Genomic DNA, 18,986 nt, shown 5'->3' with positions numbered 1-18,986 from the left:
GATTACAAAACTTGTATTTTACAAATGATGCACATATTTCTGAAACTTTTAATGCACATTAAAGGACAAAGACACAAAAATTAAATAAGTCCATTCTTTCTTAAGTCCAAATTGGCTACAGTAACATCAGGTGATGATAAGCTTTCCAAATTCAGCTATGTGGTCCTAGGAAATTTAATCAGTATAGATGAGAAAAGATATTTTATTTTTTACCACGTTAACCTTGTCAGTTGAAATGATGAGATTTTTCTGGAAAACACACTCATCTCTGCTTTCAGTAGCATTATTTCAACACTCAGCTGAAATTTGTGCCAAGAGATAGAGGGATCTATCACCAAACCTATAACACCACAGAAGGTTTGTTTTTTTAAAAACAAACTGATGGTTGACCAACAAGAAATTGTTAACTTGTGATTTTTCAGGAGCATGAACTTTTTTATTTTTAATTTTAATTTTTGGCTTGTGCAATGGAATTTCATCAAGTTTTTAAAGATGTTAACTTTATTAACTTGCAACAATCATCGTTTTAAAATAGTATATAAAAACTGTCACAATGGGTCAGAAGCAAAGTTTACATTGGCTCAAAATTATCTCTGATAGTGGCAAGATTCAACTTTTTGAGCCAATCTCAACAGACTGGTGATATAATTCAAATTACTAACATTACACACAATGATAAATATTGCTCTTGAAAAAAGCAAATTATTTTCCTATTTAACAGTTTTTGGAAAAGGTCTACTATAAAAATATTTCTCTTCTCTATGTTTCCCTGCCATGATACTGTTAAAACATATCTGGATTCTCCTCAAACATCGTGTTAAGAGTATAACATTCCATTTTAGCTGAAACATTCCTTCACATAGCCAATATATTTTTTCAAGGCACTCTAAGAACTCTCAAGGACACTAAAAGAAAAATGTTCATCTTGTCCACTGATCTTCTAGGCATATTTCCCCTCAAACTTTTCTAAAGTGAACGTTGTTACAACTAGTTCTTCCTCATTTTCCATAGTAGAGTCCTTAAGTTATTTTTCTTTTATTTGGAGCTTCTCCTTCATTTTCAACTTGCTGAGCAGGCAGACTTTTCGTTTCCATGGAAACTGGATTCCTACGGCTGCGTGTAGGCATTCTTGTTCCACCAACCTAAGAGGTGAAGCAAAGAATAGTTTAACATGTTTACAAAATATTTATATATGGTCAACTCTGCTCTGTATTATTTATAATATGTACTAATTACCTTGCAAATCGTCCTTTATATGTTTTTAATCTCCAGCTACCTGGCTGCTTCTAAACAAGCTTTAATCTGACACAGTTTAAGGTACTAAGCAATCAGGGAAGGAACAGGTCAGGGTAGATGGAGAGAAATGAAGGGGAAAACCACTCTGCGTTAAATCTGGAAGAGGCTGAAATGTTAAATTAGAAAATGATGGAAGGACAGGACTTTTGAGCAATGTGTTTGCAATAATGACGCTGAAGGGCAGAAGAAAGGAAGAAATGAAAAATACAAAAGGAGAGAAAGGAAATACAAGAAACAGGTCGGAGGTGGTAAAGAGGGAGAAAAAAATTACAAAATGGAGAAAGGGACAAAGACTAAGAAAGACAAGTCTACAGAGAAAAAGGGGGAATAATAAATGTTGAAAAACAGGAAGGCAAAAGAGAAAATAACCCAAGTAAAAAGGAAAAGTTGAGGGACTAAGAGAAGATTCTTGCAAGAAAGAAAGAGAAAGGGGAAGAAAAAACTGGAAGGAGGCTACAGAGGAAAAAAAGGAAGAAGGGAAGTGGGAGGAAGAAAGTTTGTTGGGGTGCTGGTTCTACCTTAATATCAACTCCTCCTCAGCACAAGTAGCTGCCCACCCTCACTTTCTAGCCCACACAGACTACAGAAATGAGAAGGCGTATTTTTAGGATACAATCCCTTGCTAACTGTAGTCCTGCTGAAGATGAGATCTGGAAATTCTGTCATCTCCTTGGCCACTGAGAGAGCATAGTTTTTAAAAGGGGTAATGGAGAAAGTCAGCCCTTGGAGAGAAGGGCCAAAGCTGTCCAGCCTAAAACCATTTGCCCAGAACCTGTCCATTTCTGCCTCTATTTCCCCTGGCCACCTTGCAACCTTTGTTTCTTCACATCTTGTCCAGTGAATTACAGATCTGGTGATGATAGGTGATATTGTTACTCCAAACACACTCATATTTCCTAATATATCAGACATATTAGCATTGCTCCAAGGGGCTACTGGCTCACTAAGAATGAATCAGACTCCAGCTTCCCTAACCTAATATGTTATCTCTTCAGGGGCATTTTTTGGTGTACGATCAGGTGACCAGAAACGAAAAATTCCAGTTGGGATTTGAGTGTGCTAGTGTGTTTGTCTGAATCTGATGAACTTTTCTAACACACCAATTAGAAAAGAGCTGTGATTTTTAAATTATCTATACTACTGCCCACTCAGCTGGTATTTACTATAAGGCTACACTAACCACCCTCATTGTATCTACTATATCGCTGAGGAAAGCATTTTGAAACTTCCACTGTAAGATTCTGTGTGTGTGAATGTTTATTACAGAAGTTGTAGAAGGAGAAAGGGATGGGCACAGAGCCTTTGCAAAAGGACTGAAAGTGGAAGAAGTCAGGGGTAGCATAGGAAGCAAATGGGATTCTCCTATTCATCTCTTCTATATGCAGCAGGAGGTAGACAGACTCTACTGGGGTATGTCTCAGGGTTAGTACCCAAGGTACTACACAAAGATGAAAACTGAGTTCAAGCGGACAGGGACTAAAGGATTGTATCAGAGGCAGAAACATTTGTTATATGAGTTTTTACACCATGAAATATGTGGATGATTTTTGTTTCATAAAGGGTCTTACTTCCCCAGGTTTCCTGAAACTTCAGTCTTTTCCTATTGCTGCTAAGGCTAGAAACCCTATCTGTGCTTACCTTGGCTGGACTAGAAAGTCCCATTCCCATGGCCTGGCTAGGAGGAAGTAAGGGAGGAAGGTTGGGTAATTCTCATCAAACATAGGGCTAGATTGTAGGGAGATGTGTAAGAGATCACCAAAAACTTACAAGGGCTTAAAAACATACCAAACCAAGCATTAATTATCTACCTGTCTACTCTACCTAACAGCTGGGTCTTAGATAATATCATTAAGGATTTGTCCCTGGCACTGAATGCGTGAAGTGTCTTAAAAAATACAAATCAGCAACTGCTTAGTGGCATACATGTAATTGTTTAATTTTGAATTTATGTGGCCAAACCCTGAACATATGGCATTGTATCTAAGTATTAAACAAAAAAGGAATAAGTCATCCCCATACAGAATTATATGTCACAGTAATAGACCATAATCAGAATTTTTTTTTTTAAGATTTTTATTTATTTGACAGAGAAAGAGAGAGAGAGAGAATGAGAGAGAGCACAAGCAGGGGGAGCAGCAGGTAGAGGGAGAAGCATGCTCCCAGCTAAGCAGGGAGACATGCAGGACTCGATCCCAGGACCCTGGGATCATGACCTGGGCCGAAGGCAGACACTTAACCAACTGAGCCACCCAGGCGCCCCACAGAATTTCTAAATTAAAAAGAAATCAGTATCCTAGAAAGAACATAAATCTTTCAAAAGAAGTTTTCAATTATTATATTTAAGAGAGTGAAGAAAATTTTGCCTTAATGTAAGTTATAAAAATCACTATTCAAATGAAATTTAAACTGGAAATAACCAATCAGAACTGCAGATAAGATGGTTTAAAATATTAACAACTTCATCATCCACTCTTTCATTTGTAGCAACTAGTTAACTACATTTATATATTCTCATGGCCAAGTTAGCTAAGAATGTGCAAGGAGTTCTCATTTCTAAAAAGATCCTCCCAAACAGTAACATTAGGGTAAAGAAGTGAAAAACATAACTTCATTCACTGTAAATTATTTTTAGAAATCCTCAATATTTGCATTCCAGCTATTTCTAAAAGGACTTGAAAACATTTACGGATTAATATAACACAGAAAGAAAAAAGAACAGAAGATATCCACAGGATACACAATTGATAGATGTTCTGGGACACACATATTGAGAAGATTAAAGACAATAATTTTTGACTCCAAGATTTTTGGCAGCACAGAAGGAAAATACACTCAGTTTTTATTTCCTGAACACTCAGAATCGTTTGTCTAGAACAAAACTTTTCCTACAGCTAAACCCAAAGTGGAATATTTTACATGATATAAAGAATGAGTGACATGGTGAAGAGTATCTCTAGCCACGGCCTTACAGAAGTTTCAGGCAGGGAAAAACCATTCAATTGGTATTTCTGGGAAGGAGTCTATAAAGAGAGTAATTTTAATTATAACTCAATAAATACTGAGTTATATAATACTTAGCATACAATTTAGTCCTTAATAGTTTATTGCACATTTAATAAGGTACTGCATTCACTAATTACTAACACTTACTTTTTAATTTTTCTATATCCTACTTATCAATTTTTAATTGTATCATCATAATTTTATTGTAAGTATTCTTCTGCAAATTGCCTCAAATATTTAATGAAATGAAACAGTACACATAAATAAGAATCTCAAAAAAACTGCTTTTTACAAGAACACAGGGATTTAACTATGTGGATGCATTACTCATGCTCCCACTGGGCAAGCTAATACAATTTTCTTTAGTTGACTTATAAACATTACAAAAACAGAAACTTCCAACGACAACGACTGGACTCAGTAAAGCATACAACTTTATCTACCCTTCTTATGATATAGTTTTTAGATGATGTTGTGATTAATGTGGACATGAAGTTGAAATATTGTATTGTCAATGACACAGATGAATAATAAACCACCTAATGCAACATTTAATTGCAAAAAAGATCTTACCTTTTGTTGTGGTGTGGGACCTAGTGATTTAGGTGGGAAAGTACAAGGTATTCTTCCATGATGGATATGATATGGTAATAACAGACTGGGATCTAAAGGGACCCAGGGAACTGAGAGACTAGAAGGCACACCAGGAAGGCCGCAATGTGTTTTATGCAAATTGTAGGCTGTCCTAGTAACTTTTCCATCAGAGGTCTTGTAGATCAGGAGTGAAGAATCTTCTGCTGCATGAGACAATAAGTAGGAACCCTCCTGCAAGCTAAATCATACAAGGAAATTTCAACTCACTGGCTCAGTGTCAACTTCAACAGCATGAAAACAATTATGGGAATGGAATACCACCTCTAAAAATTTTTAATGACCAAATAAGATTTAAGAAGTCTTATTTTTAACAATTTTCATGATTTTTAGGCAACTAATTTTAATTGTTATTCCAAAGTTCAGGATACATAATTACTTTCTTTTTACTGTTACCTCAGTCAATTTCTAAGTATTCAATAATTTAATGGGAAACAAACTGTTTGCCTAATTCTCTAATCCACGTACAACATATACTGAAAAGCATTTCATGAGTGTACATACATAGTATTCCTATACAGACCATTTTAATTCATTCAACAAATATAGCTCTTGCTTTGTATCCAGTAATATAAAGATTAAGAGATATAAAAGGGAATGTGGCACATTCACTACACTTAGCTTAAAATAAAGTGGAAGAAAAAAATGGAACAATCACAATACAATATGAGGTGCTATGAGAATAATAACAACAATAGCAGCTGATAGGTACTGAATGTTTATCATGAGCTAACTACTGTTATACTGCTTATATCCATTTTATTATTAAATCCTCCACAGCAAATCTTCAAGGCATATTAATAATTCACCCCATATTATAGATAAGCAATTTGCCCGAAGTTCTGAGTGCAGGGCTTAGATATAAACCCAGGTAGTTCAATCCACAGGCCATACCCTTAATCATGATCCTCTACAATAATCACTTCTGTCAAACATCAAATCTACATTTTCTTTTTCTCCATATAAAGTTTTAAGGAATTCAGTGTATCAACATAAAGAGCTAAAAGGACAGGATTAATATTTTGTGCTTTATTAGGATTTTATATTCCTCTAGCTCAAAGGTGCTAAGGAGAACCTCAGTTCTTTCCCATATCATTTAAAATAAGGACTAATCATACTTTAGTTATATCCATCTGCCTACAAACCTGATAAGTTACATTTCCATTAATTTTTTTAAGCAGAAAAGTAATAGGTGCTGACAAAGGAGGTTCAGAGAATTATTCTTATCCTCTGGAAAACTTTTTTTTTGAAACACTTTCATATTTTCATATAAGGAAATGAGTAATAATTGATTTGGTAGTAGGAATAAATAACATTTCAAAGATTGAGCTTTTATTGATGAAAATCATATATTTTAACTACCCTCACTAAAAATGAAGAAAGCTCTGGTTTACAGAGAATTTATGGAGAAGGCAAAACTTCAAGGAAGAGTATTTTAGAAGTGCCATACAGTGCAATGTACATGGATGGATACTACCCATCGGTGGGCAGAATAATGACCTTCCAAAGATGCCTAGATCCTAAACCCTAGAACCTATAGATATGTTACAGTAAGTACATGGCAAAGGGGAATTAAGATGGAGTTCCTAACCTGCTGATTTTAAAATGGTAAGATTTTCCTGGATTATCTTAGTGGGCCCACTATAATCATAAGAGTTCTTCAATGTGGAAGAAGGAAGCAGGGGGGAGATATAACTATGAAAGGAGTCAGAACAATGTGATGTGAGGACTCAACTTGCCTTTGAAACTTTGAAAAAGGAAGAGGGCCACAAGCCAAGGAATAAAGGTGGCCTCTAGAATTTTACAGAAGTCAAGGAAAGAGACCATACCCAAAGCCTACAGAAAAAAAAATTCAGTCCTGCTGACACATTGATTTCAACCCAGAAGACCTGTTACACTTACAGAATTGAAAGATGATAAATTTGTGTTGTTTTAAAACACCAATTTTGTGGTAATTTGCTATAGTTGCAGTAGAAAATGAACACACAAACTAAGATATTGATAATAACATCTCAAAAAGCATTTGACAAATTTCATGTATAAGTACTGTGCTTCACTTGAAGAACACGATATACAAAATAGAATTTCTGCCATAGAATCACAGAACTGAAAAGTACTTAGGAAATCAGTGAACTCAACACCACCATTTTATAAATAAGGAAACTAACATATAGTTGCATAATAAGTAGGAGAGTTAGAACTTTGAAATTTTTCACTTTTATTTCAGACTCGAATTGTTTTTTAGTTTATCTTTTGGTAAGGGCATAACAGAAGGAGTATAAAAGTTCACATAATAAAACAGTCTGATAAATTATCAGGTGGAGAATCCATATTCTAAGATTTCTCATGGACTTAGAATTTTTTAAGACTAGCTCTATGTTGCTTCCTTATCCTGAAAATGTAAACAATATAGGTATGCTAGGCTCCATAATGGCCCCCAGGATATCCACATCCTAATCTCCAGAACTTTTGAACGTTACCTTTAATGGCTTTCCAAGTGTGATTAAGGTATAATGTGATAAAGGAAGCAGAAATTTGAGTGATACAGTTTGAAGATGGAAAGAGGCCACAAGTCAAGGGATACAGGTTAGCCACTAAAAGGTGAAAATCAAGACAAGGAAACGACTGCTCCCTTAGAGTCCCCAAAAACAATCAGCCCTGCTGACACAAAATCATTTAGTCCAGTGAAAATGATTTTGGATTTCTGACCTCCAAAACTGTAAAAGAATAAGTATGTGCTGTTTTAAGCCAATACGTTTGTGGTAATTTGTTACAGTGGCAATTGGAAACCAATACAACAGAGCCTTAGAGAAAAATGTTTAATTGCAAGGAAGCCAGTTACTATCATATTATCTTATTTATATTTTCACAATTTCAACCTTGACAAAATAGAATAAATCTTGCATTTCTAGGTTACATTCTATGATCCCTAATAGCATATATTCAAATTTTCTATGAATTTTCACCCAAGAAAATCACATATATCAATGCAAAATGTCCAAAAAACACTTACCTACTCAATTTCTTTAGAATGTGTTGGAGGATGTTAAATAAACTTGAAATCCTATTAAAAAGAAGAAATTCTTGTAAAATTAAATGACAAAAAAGGTATTCTTAACAATTATAGCTCCTGAGAAAGAGAAATACCCTAAGGAAAAAAAAAAAAAAAAACAATACCAACATAATAACAGAAAACATAGAATACCAAAATCATTTGATTAAATTCTAATGTTTACTTAATTTTTACCATTTCCTGATTTCTCTTCAAAATCATAAAGTACTTGGCCTGTGTGAATCAGAGCAGTTGTAAAGAGATTACTATTTTATATTCAAATTATAAACTTTTAAAAATGTTCAAGAAGTCTTTAGTAGAACTAATCTGCAAAAGAGTTTGCCGTTTAGAGATGGTGGTGAATTAGCTTCCAAAGAACCTGAGACGTATTTTAAATGTGTGATACCAGAGAAGCCACTGACTGGCGGCAGGATAGTTAAAGGGAAATGAAATATATTTCTTTAGTACCTATTCTAGCCCGAAATTCATTCCCCCTATGATTTATTTAAAAATGGGTTTCATTGGGAAAGGTGGGGCAGGCAGTGAGTAATGTACAGAAAAGCTTTTTTATTCATGTAAAGAAAAAGTTACTCTTCAAAGGAGGCAGTCCTTATAAATAGAAGTGGACATTTCTAAGAACAAGCAGAGAATTCAAGATTGAACCTGAGACCCTTCAAAAATTGTGTCAAGCCCCAAAGCTAGAACTATGCAACCAGTCTAAGTCAGGACAATTTCTCATCCTAATGGTGAATCAAACATATTAATTACCAAGGTTGCCACTCTAGCTCAGCTGTGTGCTCTGGAGCAAGTCACTCTAAGTCCCAGTTTCCCCACACATAAAATAGGGATAATACTCCCACCAGTCCTTTCTAGAAAGCTGTGAGATATAAATTAGATATTTGTAAGTTATTTTCCTTTGCATTTAGGTATTTGGAGTCCTGAGCACAATAAACTCATTTCAGTATGATGTACAGTAATACGTGGCACAGGGGAAACTTTTAGAAGTTAGGATGTCTAAAATCCTTAGAATTGAGTCTATATGACTGTCCTGTTCTTTCCCATCCCTGAAAAGGAGTGCTCCCATGCACCTCCCAGACGGTGGGCTCCTACTTGTGCTCTAGCCTCCTTTGTCTGAAGTAGAAAGACTGGTGCCACTGGTATTTGATTTAACTTGAAAACGGACATGATCAATAGAGATGGATCACAAACTGGGTTAGGGGAAGCCTCAATGTATAAAAGGATTAAAAGTCTTGAAAATAAAGGACTTAAACTTAACCAGTATTTAGAAATAAACAAAAATTAGTGATTACATTAACACGTTTTAAAAATCCCACCACAAAGTAAACTTTCTTACTTGAGTGCTGAAAGTTTTTCTTTTAATTCTTCTGAGGTAATTTCTTCTAACAGAAAAAGTTTTGAAGTAAATGCATCAATATGCCCTAAAATAAAATATCAAACTTAAAAACAATTGCAGTATTTAAAAAAAAAAGTTATCCAGTCTTCTTAAAGATGTTTTTACAAAACTGTAACAATTGTAAAGGAACTATACATTCTAAAAAGAGGAGAATTATACATTTTATTAAGTTTATTAAGTAAAGCTGTATTTTATTTATTTTTCTAAAAGATTTTTATTTCAGAGAGAGAGAGAGAACAAGTGGGGGAAAGGGCAGAGGGAGAGGGAGAGAGAGAATTTCAAGCAGACTTTGTGCTGAGTGTGGACCCTGACACAGGGCTCAATCTCATGACCCTGAGATCATGACCTGAGCTGAAACCAAGAATTGGATGCTCAACTGACTGAGCCACCCAGGTGCCCCAAAACTGTATTTTAAAATGACACAAAAGTATTAGTCCTAAAATATTTGCTGAATACAGGAAAGTTTACACATGTGTACACCAAAAAATAATCTCTAAGACCCAAATTTAAGAATAACAACTGTTAAAATATTCGTGTTTCTGTTTCCTATTAGTTTAAATTGCATTTTCATAGAGATTATATTTTTAGAGAAATATGTACCTATTATCAATGAAAATGGATAGTCAAATTTATAGTATGGGCATGCTCTACACATATCTAAGACACGCTTGGTTCTTTTTTTTTTTTTTTTTTAAGATTTATTTATTTGAGAGTGAGAGAGAGAGAGAGCATGAGCGGGGGGTGGGGACAGAGGGAGGAAGAGAATCCTGAAGGAGATTCCCTGCTGAGAGCGGAGCCTGATGCAGGGCTCAATCCCAGGACCCCGAGATCATGACCTGAGCTGAAATCAAGAGTTGGCCGCTTAACCAACTGAGCCACCCAGGCAACCCCACACCTGGTTCTTAAGATAAAATTAGATTATAAAAATCCAGTTTAATTATTTATAATAACCAAGATATGGAAACAACCTAAGTGTCCAACAACGGATGAATGGGTAAAGAAGATGTAGTGTATATATACAATAGAATATTACTCAGCCATGAGAAAGAAGGAAATTCTGCTATTTATAACAACATAGACATACTTAAGGGCATTATGCTAAGTAAAATAAGACAGAGAAAGAAAATACTACATGGTATCACTTGTATGTGGAATCTAAAAATAAAAGTCAAACAAAGGCTGGGGGAGGAAGGAATAGAGAGAGGTGGTAAAAGGGTACAAACTTTCAGCCATATAGAGTCTGAGAATCTAATGTATAATATGGTGACTACAGATGATAATACTACATTGTATGATTGAAATTTGCTAAGGGAGTAGAACTTAAATATTCTCATCAAAAAAAAAAAGGAAAAATATAAATATGTGGGGATGGAGGTATTAATAAACTGGATGGGAGGAATCATTTCACAATGCATATGTATATCAATTCATTATGATGTACACTTTAAATATCTTACAATTTGATTTGTCAAATTATACCACAATAAAGCTCAAAAAAAAAAAAAAATCCGGCTTTTAATTAAAGCACACAAGATTCATCACGGTTAAAAAAAAATAGTCTGCTTAAAGTCTTACTTTCTTACAAACATGACATAATTCCAGAATTCCAAGAAACAAAGTAGCAAATGGTGTCACTTTCATTTTAAAAAGTAATGTGTATGTTCTACAACAACATAGGTTAAGACAGGACACTTAGGCCTTGAAATGTACCAAGAAGAATGATATAAAAGACAGCCCTAAGTTAAATGTTATATAATCAAGTCAATACAAAAACCAGAGTTAAAAACATCAGTTAGTATGACAAGAGTGTAACACTCATCAATGCTGAAAGTATCATTTTTTACTTTTATTTTTGAACTTGTAGTATTTAGTTATCAAAACACATTACCTGGGAAGCTGATGTCAATCACTGGGACAACAAAAAATGCACATAATATCTAATTTTCATATAAAGCCCCCTTTCATTTGCTTTCAGCTCATAAAAAGAATTAGAAACATTTTTACCAGATGCTTTTCTTTAAAACAACGAATCTATTTTTCCCACGCCTACTTATTATTTCCTATGCCAAGTTTTAGTTTCACCTCTACATTTCTAACACTCATTATACAGTGACGTTTCTAATAACAAAGACACATTTTAATGCTTTAGTAACTGTAGAAAGGGAATATTAAATACAATAAAACATATTTAGATACTTACTAAATATGCCTTTGAGATTAACAAGTCTTTGCTTTTTAAAGAAATCTCAATAAAAAATATGTATTATAGTATATGTCAAATATGGTCAGCCAAAAATAACTATACAGAGAACGCCATACTAAGTGCCAGGAGGCCTACTTCTTCAAGGAGTTAACAATTCTCTCAATATTGGCACATTTTCACCTGGGGGCCTCAAATGACTCATATGTGTGGTTGAAATATTTATCTCCCCGGCCCTTGGGGCAGCTGAGCAAGGCTTGGAAAGTTTCCTGGCCACTCCCCTTCAGCCATGAGAAATCTCTTTTGTATATCACAGCGCTATCCAAGTATTTTTTGTGTGTCAAGGTTGGGAAGCACTGCTTTACAGAGTACAAATAAAGCCTTTATATAATACAATTAAAGGCTTTATATACATGCATCCAATCATACATACACACATATATATACATACATACGAACAGGCAGTCCTTGCTTTGCATGCAGTATGGGATGATAAAAATGATACAAGCTGAAACCATGCAAGCTATTTTAATGTGAAAAATGGTAATTGTTCCATAACCTTTAAAACTTTTTGTCAAGGGGTGCCTGGGTGGCTCTGTCAGTTAAATGTCCAACTCTTGATTTCAGCTCAGGTCATGATCTTATGGGTCATCATCAAGCTCCACATCAGGGTCTGCACTCAGTGGGGATCTGATTGAGATTCTCTCTCTCCCTTTCCCTTTGCTACTCTCCCCACTTGTGCATGTGTGTGTGTACTCTCTCTCTCAAATAAATAAATAAATCTTAAATTTTTTTGTTGTTGTTGGGACACCTGGGAGGCACAATTGGTTAAGCCTCCAACTCTTAGTTTCAGCTCAGGTCCTGATCTCAGGGCTGTGAGATCAAGCCCCCTGTTGGGCTCCGCACTCAGTGAGGAGTCTGCTTAAGACTCTCTCTCCTCTGCCACCCACCCCCATGCTCTCTCTCTAAAATAAATAAATAAATCTTAAAAAATTTTTTTTGTCACATTATGAATTCTCCCTCAATTATAAATGTATAGGGAAATGAAAAAAAAGCAAAACTAATATTTATTTAGTATACTGTAATTTAAAACATTAAAAACACTGAAGGTATTTTATTTTTTTATAAAAAAACTTATCAGGAGCAGTTTGAACACTGCTTGTCAAACCTTCTTCTGGAACAACTTATGATAAGAAGCAAGCATCTTTTCTACGTCAAACCTTCTTCTCGAACAACTTATGATAGGAAGCAAGCATCTTTTCTATGCCGTGGATTGTCATACTCCTTCCTAAGTTAGGATCAGCTTCCAACATTGTATCCTTTGTGTTTTATTATGTTTTTTTAAAGATCTTATTTATTTATTTGACAGAGAGAGCGAGCACAGGCAGGGGGAACAGCAGAAGGAGAGGAAGAAGCAGGCTCCACTGCTCAGCCCCAATGTGGGGTTCGATCCCAGCACCCCGAGACCATGACCTGAACCGAAGGCAGATGCTTCACTGACTGAACCACCAGGGAGCCCCTCCTTTGTGCTTTAAATGTCAGGAAATATCTCCTTCCTTTCATGTAAAATCTTATACGGGTATCACTTTTTCATTCTTTATGTCACAACTACTTTCCTCATTTACATCCCTAAATTTGCCTTCACTAAATTCCTGTGGCGGCATATCTAGAGTCTCTTGAACATCAGCAGTGTCAACATTCCTACTATCAGCTGTTTCTCCTGTAACTCCAGTTATGTTCACTTCGAATTTCACTTCCTGCAGTATCACTTTTTATTTCTTTGCTGTGCTTTAATCATTGTTGGCCAACTCTTTGATTATCCACTTTTATAAAATTACATGAGTTTATCACTGGGAGACAAGGATGGAACACAAATACACACTTTGTTTTTTGTGTATGAACTCAGTAACAGGTGCACAGTGACCACTGACAGAGTTTGGAAAATGGGACATGACTGGTGACTGGTCATGACGTGCATCTGTTATTTATGTAGTGATATGTGGACTGAAGAGTCAGCGGTGAAGTAGTCAATACACTGTAGTAACTGAAACTGGTTTTTCTCAGAACTGTGCAAAAGCAAGGCCTGCCTTATGTCAACTATATAGAACTGATATATATATTAAAGGATTAGGAGGTAGATACAGAAGTTGTGATAAGATTACTTTGGGAATTTTCTTTTCTTTTCTTTAAAGATTTTACTTATTTATTTGACAGAAGAGAGAGTGAGCGCACAAGTAGGGGAAGCAGCAGGCAGAGGGAGAGGGAGAAGCAGACTCCCCGCTGAGCAGGGAGCCCAATGCAGGGCTCGATCCCAGGACCCTGGGATCAGGACCTGAGCCGAAGGAAGCAGCTTAACGACTGAGCCACCTTTGGGAATTTTCTTTAAGGAGTATCTTTCAATGTTTTTATGGGACCTGAGGATAAAAAGAGTACTACAACTGAGGGGAAGAGAACATATTCATAGTAAGGTGAAGCAGACAAACATTAACAACAACAAAAAAAGTACATTTATTCTACCTGAAAAAGAGACTATGAGCTACAGAAGTGGTTCTCAAGATGCAGGCCCCAGACTAGCAGCATCAGCAGCACCTGAGAACATGCTAGAAATGCTAAGTCTTGGGTCCCAATCTAGACCTACTGAATCAGACACAGTAGGGTCAGGGCCAGCAATCTCTACTCTAACAAGCCCTACAAGTGATTCTGATGAGCCACCATGTTTGAGAATTACTGAACTCATTTCCTACAAACCAATGTGCTCTTCAGTTAAAGACAGTAATTGAGATCTTATATCACTTTATCTTGTAAGACATGTTTTATCTGAATCGCGCAATCATGCAAATAAACTCTATCCTCACTGATCTAATGTACGGACCCCCAAATTTGATTTTTGAGGAGAAATTATCTTAAATTTCCTTGAACTCTTGAGATCATAGCCTGGACAGGGAAAAATGACAACGAAATGATTAAGATAAATGGAGGAGTGGCTAGCATTGGTTGAGAGGAAAGCTCAGGCCACAGCTAAGGAAGGACTATGGTGCACGAGTGCATGAGAGAGAGAACATACGTGCTTGGAAAGTTTGTGGTCAAGACTTTTGGAATCCGGTTTCTAAACAGTAAAGTCATTTGTTTTAATTTACATTGATTAATACTGTCACACACAAAATCCTTTACTTTTGTTACATCTGACACCTCCCCGCCCCTCCCTCAATTCTTCCCTAGCCCTTTTTAATTTTATGGCAAAGTTATTGACCCTTAAAAACTATGGGGCGCCTGGGTGGCTCAGTCGTTAAGCATCTGCCTTCGGCTCAGGTCCTGATCCCAGGGTTCTGGGATCGAGCCCCGCATCGGGCTCCCTGCTCGGTGGGAGGCCTGCTTCTCCCTCTCCCACTCCCCCTGCTTGTGTTCCCTCTCTTGCTGTCTCTGTCAAATAAATAAAAAATCTTTAAAACAAACAAACAAACAAAAAACTATGACTCAATTCTGGTCCTGCCAACTGATAAACTCTGTATCTATGAATAAGTTACTTAATTATTCTGAACTTTACTTTCCTCTATTGCTTATAGCAGTGGTCTACACACATTAAAAACTGTTCATTAATAGCACTTAGACCAAAATTTTTTTGAAGAACGTAAATAATACACAATGTATAGTTAACTATGGTTTTGAGAAATCTTGGTTTAAAACTGTGTGATACAGGGAGCCTGGGTGGCTCCGTCGTTAAGCGTCTGCCTTCGGCTCAGGTCATGATCCCGGGGTCCTGGGATCGAGCCCCGCATCGGGCTCCCTGCTCCATGGGAAGCCTGCTTGTCCCTCTCCCACTGCCCCTGTTTGTGTTCCCTCTATTGCTGTCTCTCTCTGTCAAATAAATAAAAATCTTAAAAAAAAAACCGTGTGATACATCTATTTGAAGGATGGATTCAAAGTTCAATTCATTTTCTACAGGTTTTAGTGGCTGCCAAAAAGATACAATGATACAAAGATCCACATGCAATAAATGCCTTATTGCTGGGCTTACGAGAATGACAGTGATAGTTTTTAACACCATATACCAATAACACAAAGGTTTTTCCTCTAAATTCTACTAGTAAAAGGCCATCTTCCCTGATGTTAACCAGTTTTTCTTACAAATGTTTTTTTAAAAAAAAATTTTTTTTTTAAGATTTTTATTTATTTGACAGAGAGACACAGCGAGAGAGGGAACACAAGCAGGGGGAGGGGAGAGGGAGAAGCAGTCTTCCCGCAGAGGAGGGAGCCCGATGCGGGGCTCGATCCCAGGACCCCGGGATCACGACCTGAGCCGAAGGCAGACGCTTAACGACTGAGCCACCCAGGTGCCCCTTTTCTTACAAATGTTAAGACAGGAGCTACATTCCTATCCTTGAGGCTCTCTGGAAGATTTTAAGAGATTTTTTTTTTTTTTTCCTAATCTGATTCCAAGTTTTTAAAGTATACAGAGGTACAGTTTTTTGTTTGTTTTTGTTTAAAATAGTGGCATCTTTCATTTTTGGCAACAAAATCATACTTAACAGACCCAAGGATGCTGTATGGCACAACTCTGGGGGTGGCCATTCATATGGAAGGAATTAAGCACGCTGTCTCCCTAGAGGTGTGCTATGTGGAGATGATGAAGATTCTTTCAGTATTATATGTGACAGGACTGTATGACAACATAAAGAGAGGGTACCACTTATCAATCCATATACTTAATATGAGTAATGTTTAATTGTTATTTGGAGAAAAAATAAGTTAGTTATATTATTCTCTTCCTACATCCCAATGGTTTATCTTATGCACATCCTGAGACAGTAAAAAGAATATATAAAGTATGTATGTATGTGTGTGTATATATATAGAGAGAGAGAGTATATAAATTCAATGGTTTGGTTTCCACCATTTCTATTCTCCTTGACTTTTACTGTTCCTTCAACCAGTTATCAAAGGAAACCTAACTTATTCTAAACATAATTGAGTATCTCCATGTGTCAAATACTGTTCTAGGACCTTGGGATATTGATAGTAAACAAGAAACACAAAGACAGGCAATAGATAGCATAAGTAATTAAAGTATATAATTTGTTAGTGGCAACCAGGAAAAGGGATTGGATATATAGCTGTGTGGGTTAAGGGTAAAGAAGCCAACAACTAAAAGAAGAAAGAAACCCAGAGATGTGAGCCTGGCCCTTGGGGTTGCTTTTCTCTGGAAAAAGCAACAAAAGGCTAAGAAATGGACCAGGGCTTTCAACAGTCTGTCAGGATCAGAGGAACAAAAACTGGATTTCAGGATCTATCAATGAATTGAACACCTAAGCTCTGAGTTGGGACCTTGTGTAACAAGGGGCTCCCTGGGTTTGGTGATTCTCTAAAAGAGCTCATAGGATTCAGCATACAGTTGTACTCATGGATAAGACTTGTTACAGCAAAAGGATACAAAGCAAAAAAATAAATAAAAATAAAGAGTAAAAGGAAAAGGTGTATGGAGTGAAGCCCATAGGAAACCAGGTGAAATCTCTGGGTCTTTCCCGAGTTTCTGTCTGGGATGATAAAAAAGTTCTTGAAGTAGATAGTGGTGATGGCTTCACAACTCTGAATCTACTTAGTATCACTGAATTGTATTAAAAATGTATGCTGGGGGCGCCTGGGTGGCTCAGTTGGTTAAGCGACTGCCTTCGGCTCAGGTCATGATCCTGGAGTCCAGGGATCGAGTCCCGCATCGGGCTACCTGCTCAGCAGGGAGTCTGCTTCTCCCTCTCCCACTCCTCCCTCTTGTGCTCTCTCTCTCTCAAATAAATAAATAAAATCTTTAAAAAAAAAAAAAAATGTATGCTGAATTGTACACTAAAATGGTTAAAATGGTAAATTCTATGTTATTCTAAAATACGTATATTTTACCACAATTAAAAAAAAAAGTCCCTTCCCACTGAAGTCGCATAAGATGCACTTAATTCTTCTAGCAACAGTTTTTTTGTATACTGGAAAAGTTCATTAGAGACTCAGCACTCAAGGTTTTTATTGGAGGCTCATCATGTAGGTGTCTTCTGCCTAGCTCATACCAAAGACTCTTAAAAGGAAAGCAGATGTTTAGAATAAGCCACACTGTTTGTACAGTGTAGGTACTATGAGCCATCCTTATCAGCTAAAAACGTCTTATATCAGTACAGGGAAGTTTACTAGCCAAGTTCCCAGATACCAGCTAAGGGCCAGCCTTACAAACAGGTCTTTTCAATGATTGGCAGTGTCAGTCCGGCTACATCCACTCTTATCTGCAGAGACCCTGAATAGCAACACACTAGCATTAAGTGGGAAACGGACTGATCTTTGTAGGGTTCAAAGTCAAGCTTCATGTTATCTAAATCCCTGTAACAGAATCAAGGTGAATCAAAAGTAATCTTGTCTAGAGGAAGATAACATTTTAACTTTCTCATTATCTCCACAATTTTTCATATACAATAGCTGGCCCTTAATAAAGAACATTCTGGCATACAATGACACAACATGTTAAAAAAAAAAAAAACAAAGAAACACGTTATGAGATGAATTGTGTCCCCTGCAAAAGATATGTTGAAGCCTTAACCCACAGTACCTCAGAACATGACCTTCCTTGGAAACAGGATCATAGCAAACATAATTAAAGATTAAGATGAGGTCATACTGGAGCAGGGTGGGCCCTTAATCCAATATGACTGGTGTCCTTCTAAGAAGAGGAGAGAGACACACAGGAAGAAGATGCCACATGATGAGAGAAACAGAGATGAGGGTGATGCATCTACAAGCCAAAGACGCCAAAAATTGCTGGTGGATATCAGAAGATAGAAAAGGCAATGAAGGATTCTCTCCTACAGGTTTCAGAGGGAACATGGCCCGGTGACACCTTGATTTTGTATTTCTAATCTCTAGAACTGTGAAACAAGAAATTTCTGTTGTTTGAAGCTACTTAGTTTGTGGTACTTTGTTACAGCAGCCCTAAGAAATGAATACACAAAAGATAATAGAAAAAACGCACCAGAAATCTAGATAACAGAGGTAATGGACACAGATTTTAAAAGAGTTTTGCCTAATATGCTAAAGGAAAGATTGAGAATTTCTGTCAAAAACTATAATCTATAAAAAAGAATCAAATGGAAAATCTAGAACTGAAGAATACAATAATTGAAATTAAGGACTCAAATCATGGGTTAAATAGTGTATTAGAGATAGGTGAAGAGGGAATTAATGAACCAGAAAAAAATATCAAAAATGATACATGAAGAGTCAAAAGGAAAGGAAATAAAGAAAAGACATTAGGGTTACAGTAAGATACACCATAATGCAACTAAAATCCCAGAGAAGAAAGAGAGAAAATGAGGAAGAAGTGATTGATATTTAGTGACATA

At 36.3% G+C, this 18,986-nt stretch overlaps 1 protein-coding gene across 4 annotated transcripts in view; it reads right to left on the bottom strand.

The window, feature by feature from the left end:
- Positions 1-483: 483 nt before the first annotated feature.
- Positions 484-18,986, bottom strand: part of ICE2 (interactor of little elongation complex ELL subunit 2) — a 64,488-nt gene continuing 45,985 nt past the window's right edge. For all 4 annotated transcript variants that reach the window (XM_078079269.1, XM_078079271.1, XM_078079270.1 and 1 more), the window contains 4 exons: positions 9,357-9,441; positions 7,964-8,014; positions 4,873-5,131; positions 484-1,142 (listed from right to left, as the gene is read on the bottom strand). In XM_078079269.1, coding sequence (XP_077935395.1) covers positions 1,020-1,142; positions 4,873-5,131; positions 7,964-8,014; positions 9,357-9,441 — 518 coding nt within the window. In that variant the 3' untranslated portion in view covers positions 484-1,019. The remainder of the gene's footprint in view (positions 1,143-4,872; positions 5,132-7,963; positions 8,015-9,356; positions 9,442-18,986) is intronic.

This window comes from Halichoerus grypus, chromosome 8, assembly GCF_964656455.1.
Source record: "Halichoerus grypus chromosome 8, mHalGry1.hap1.1, whole genome shotgun sequence".
Taxonomy (NCBI): Eukaryota; Metazoa; Chordata; class Mammalia; order Carnivora; family Phocidae; genus Halichoerus; species Halichoerus grypus.
This window is presented reverse-complemented; position numbering and strand designations above follow the sequence as displayed.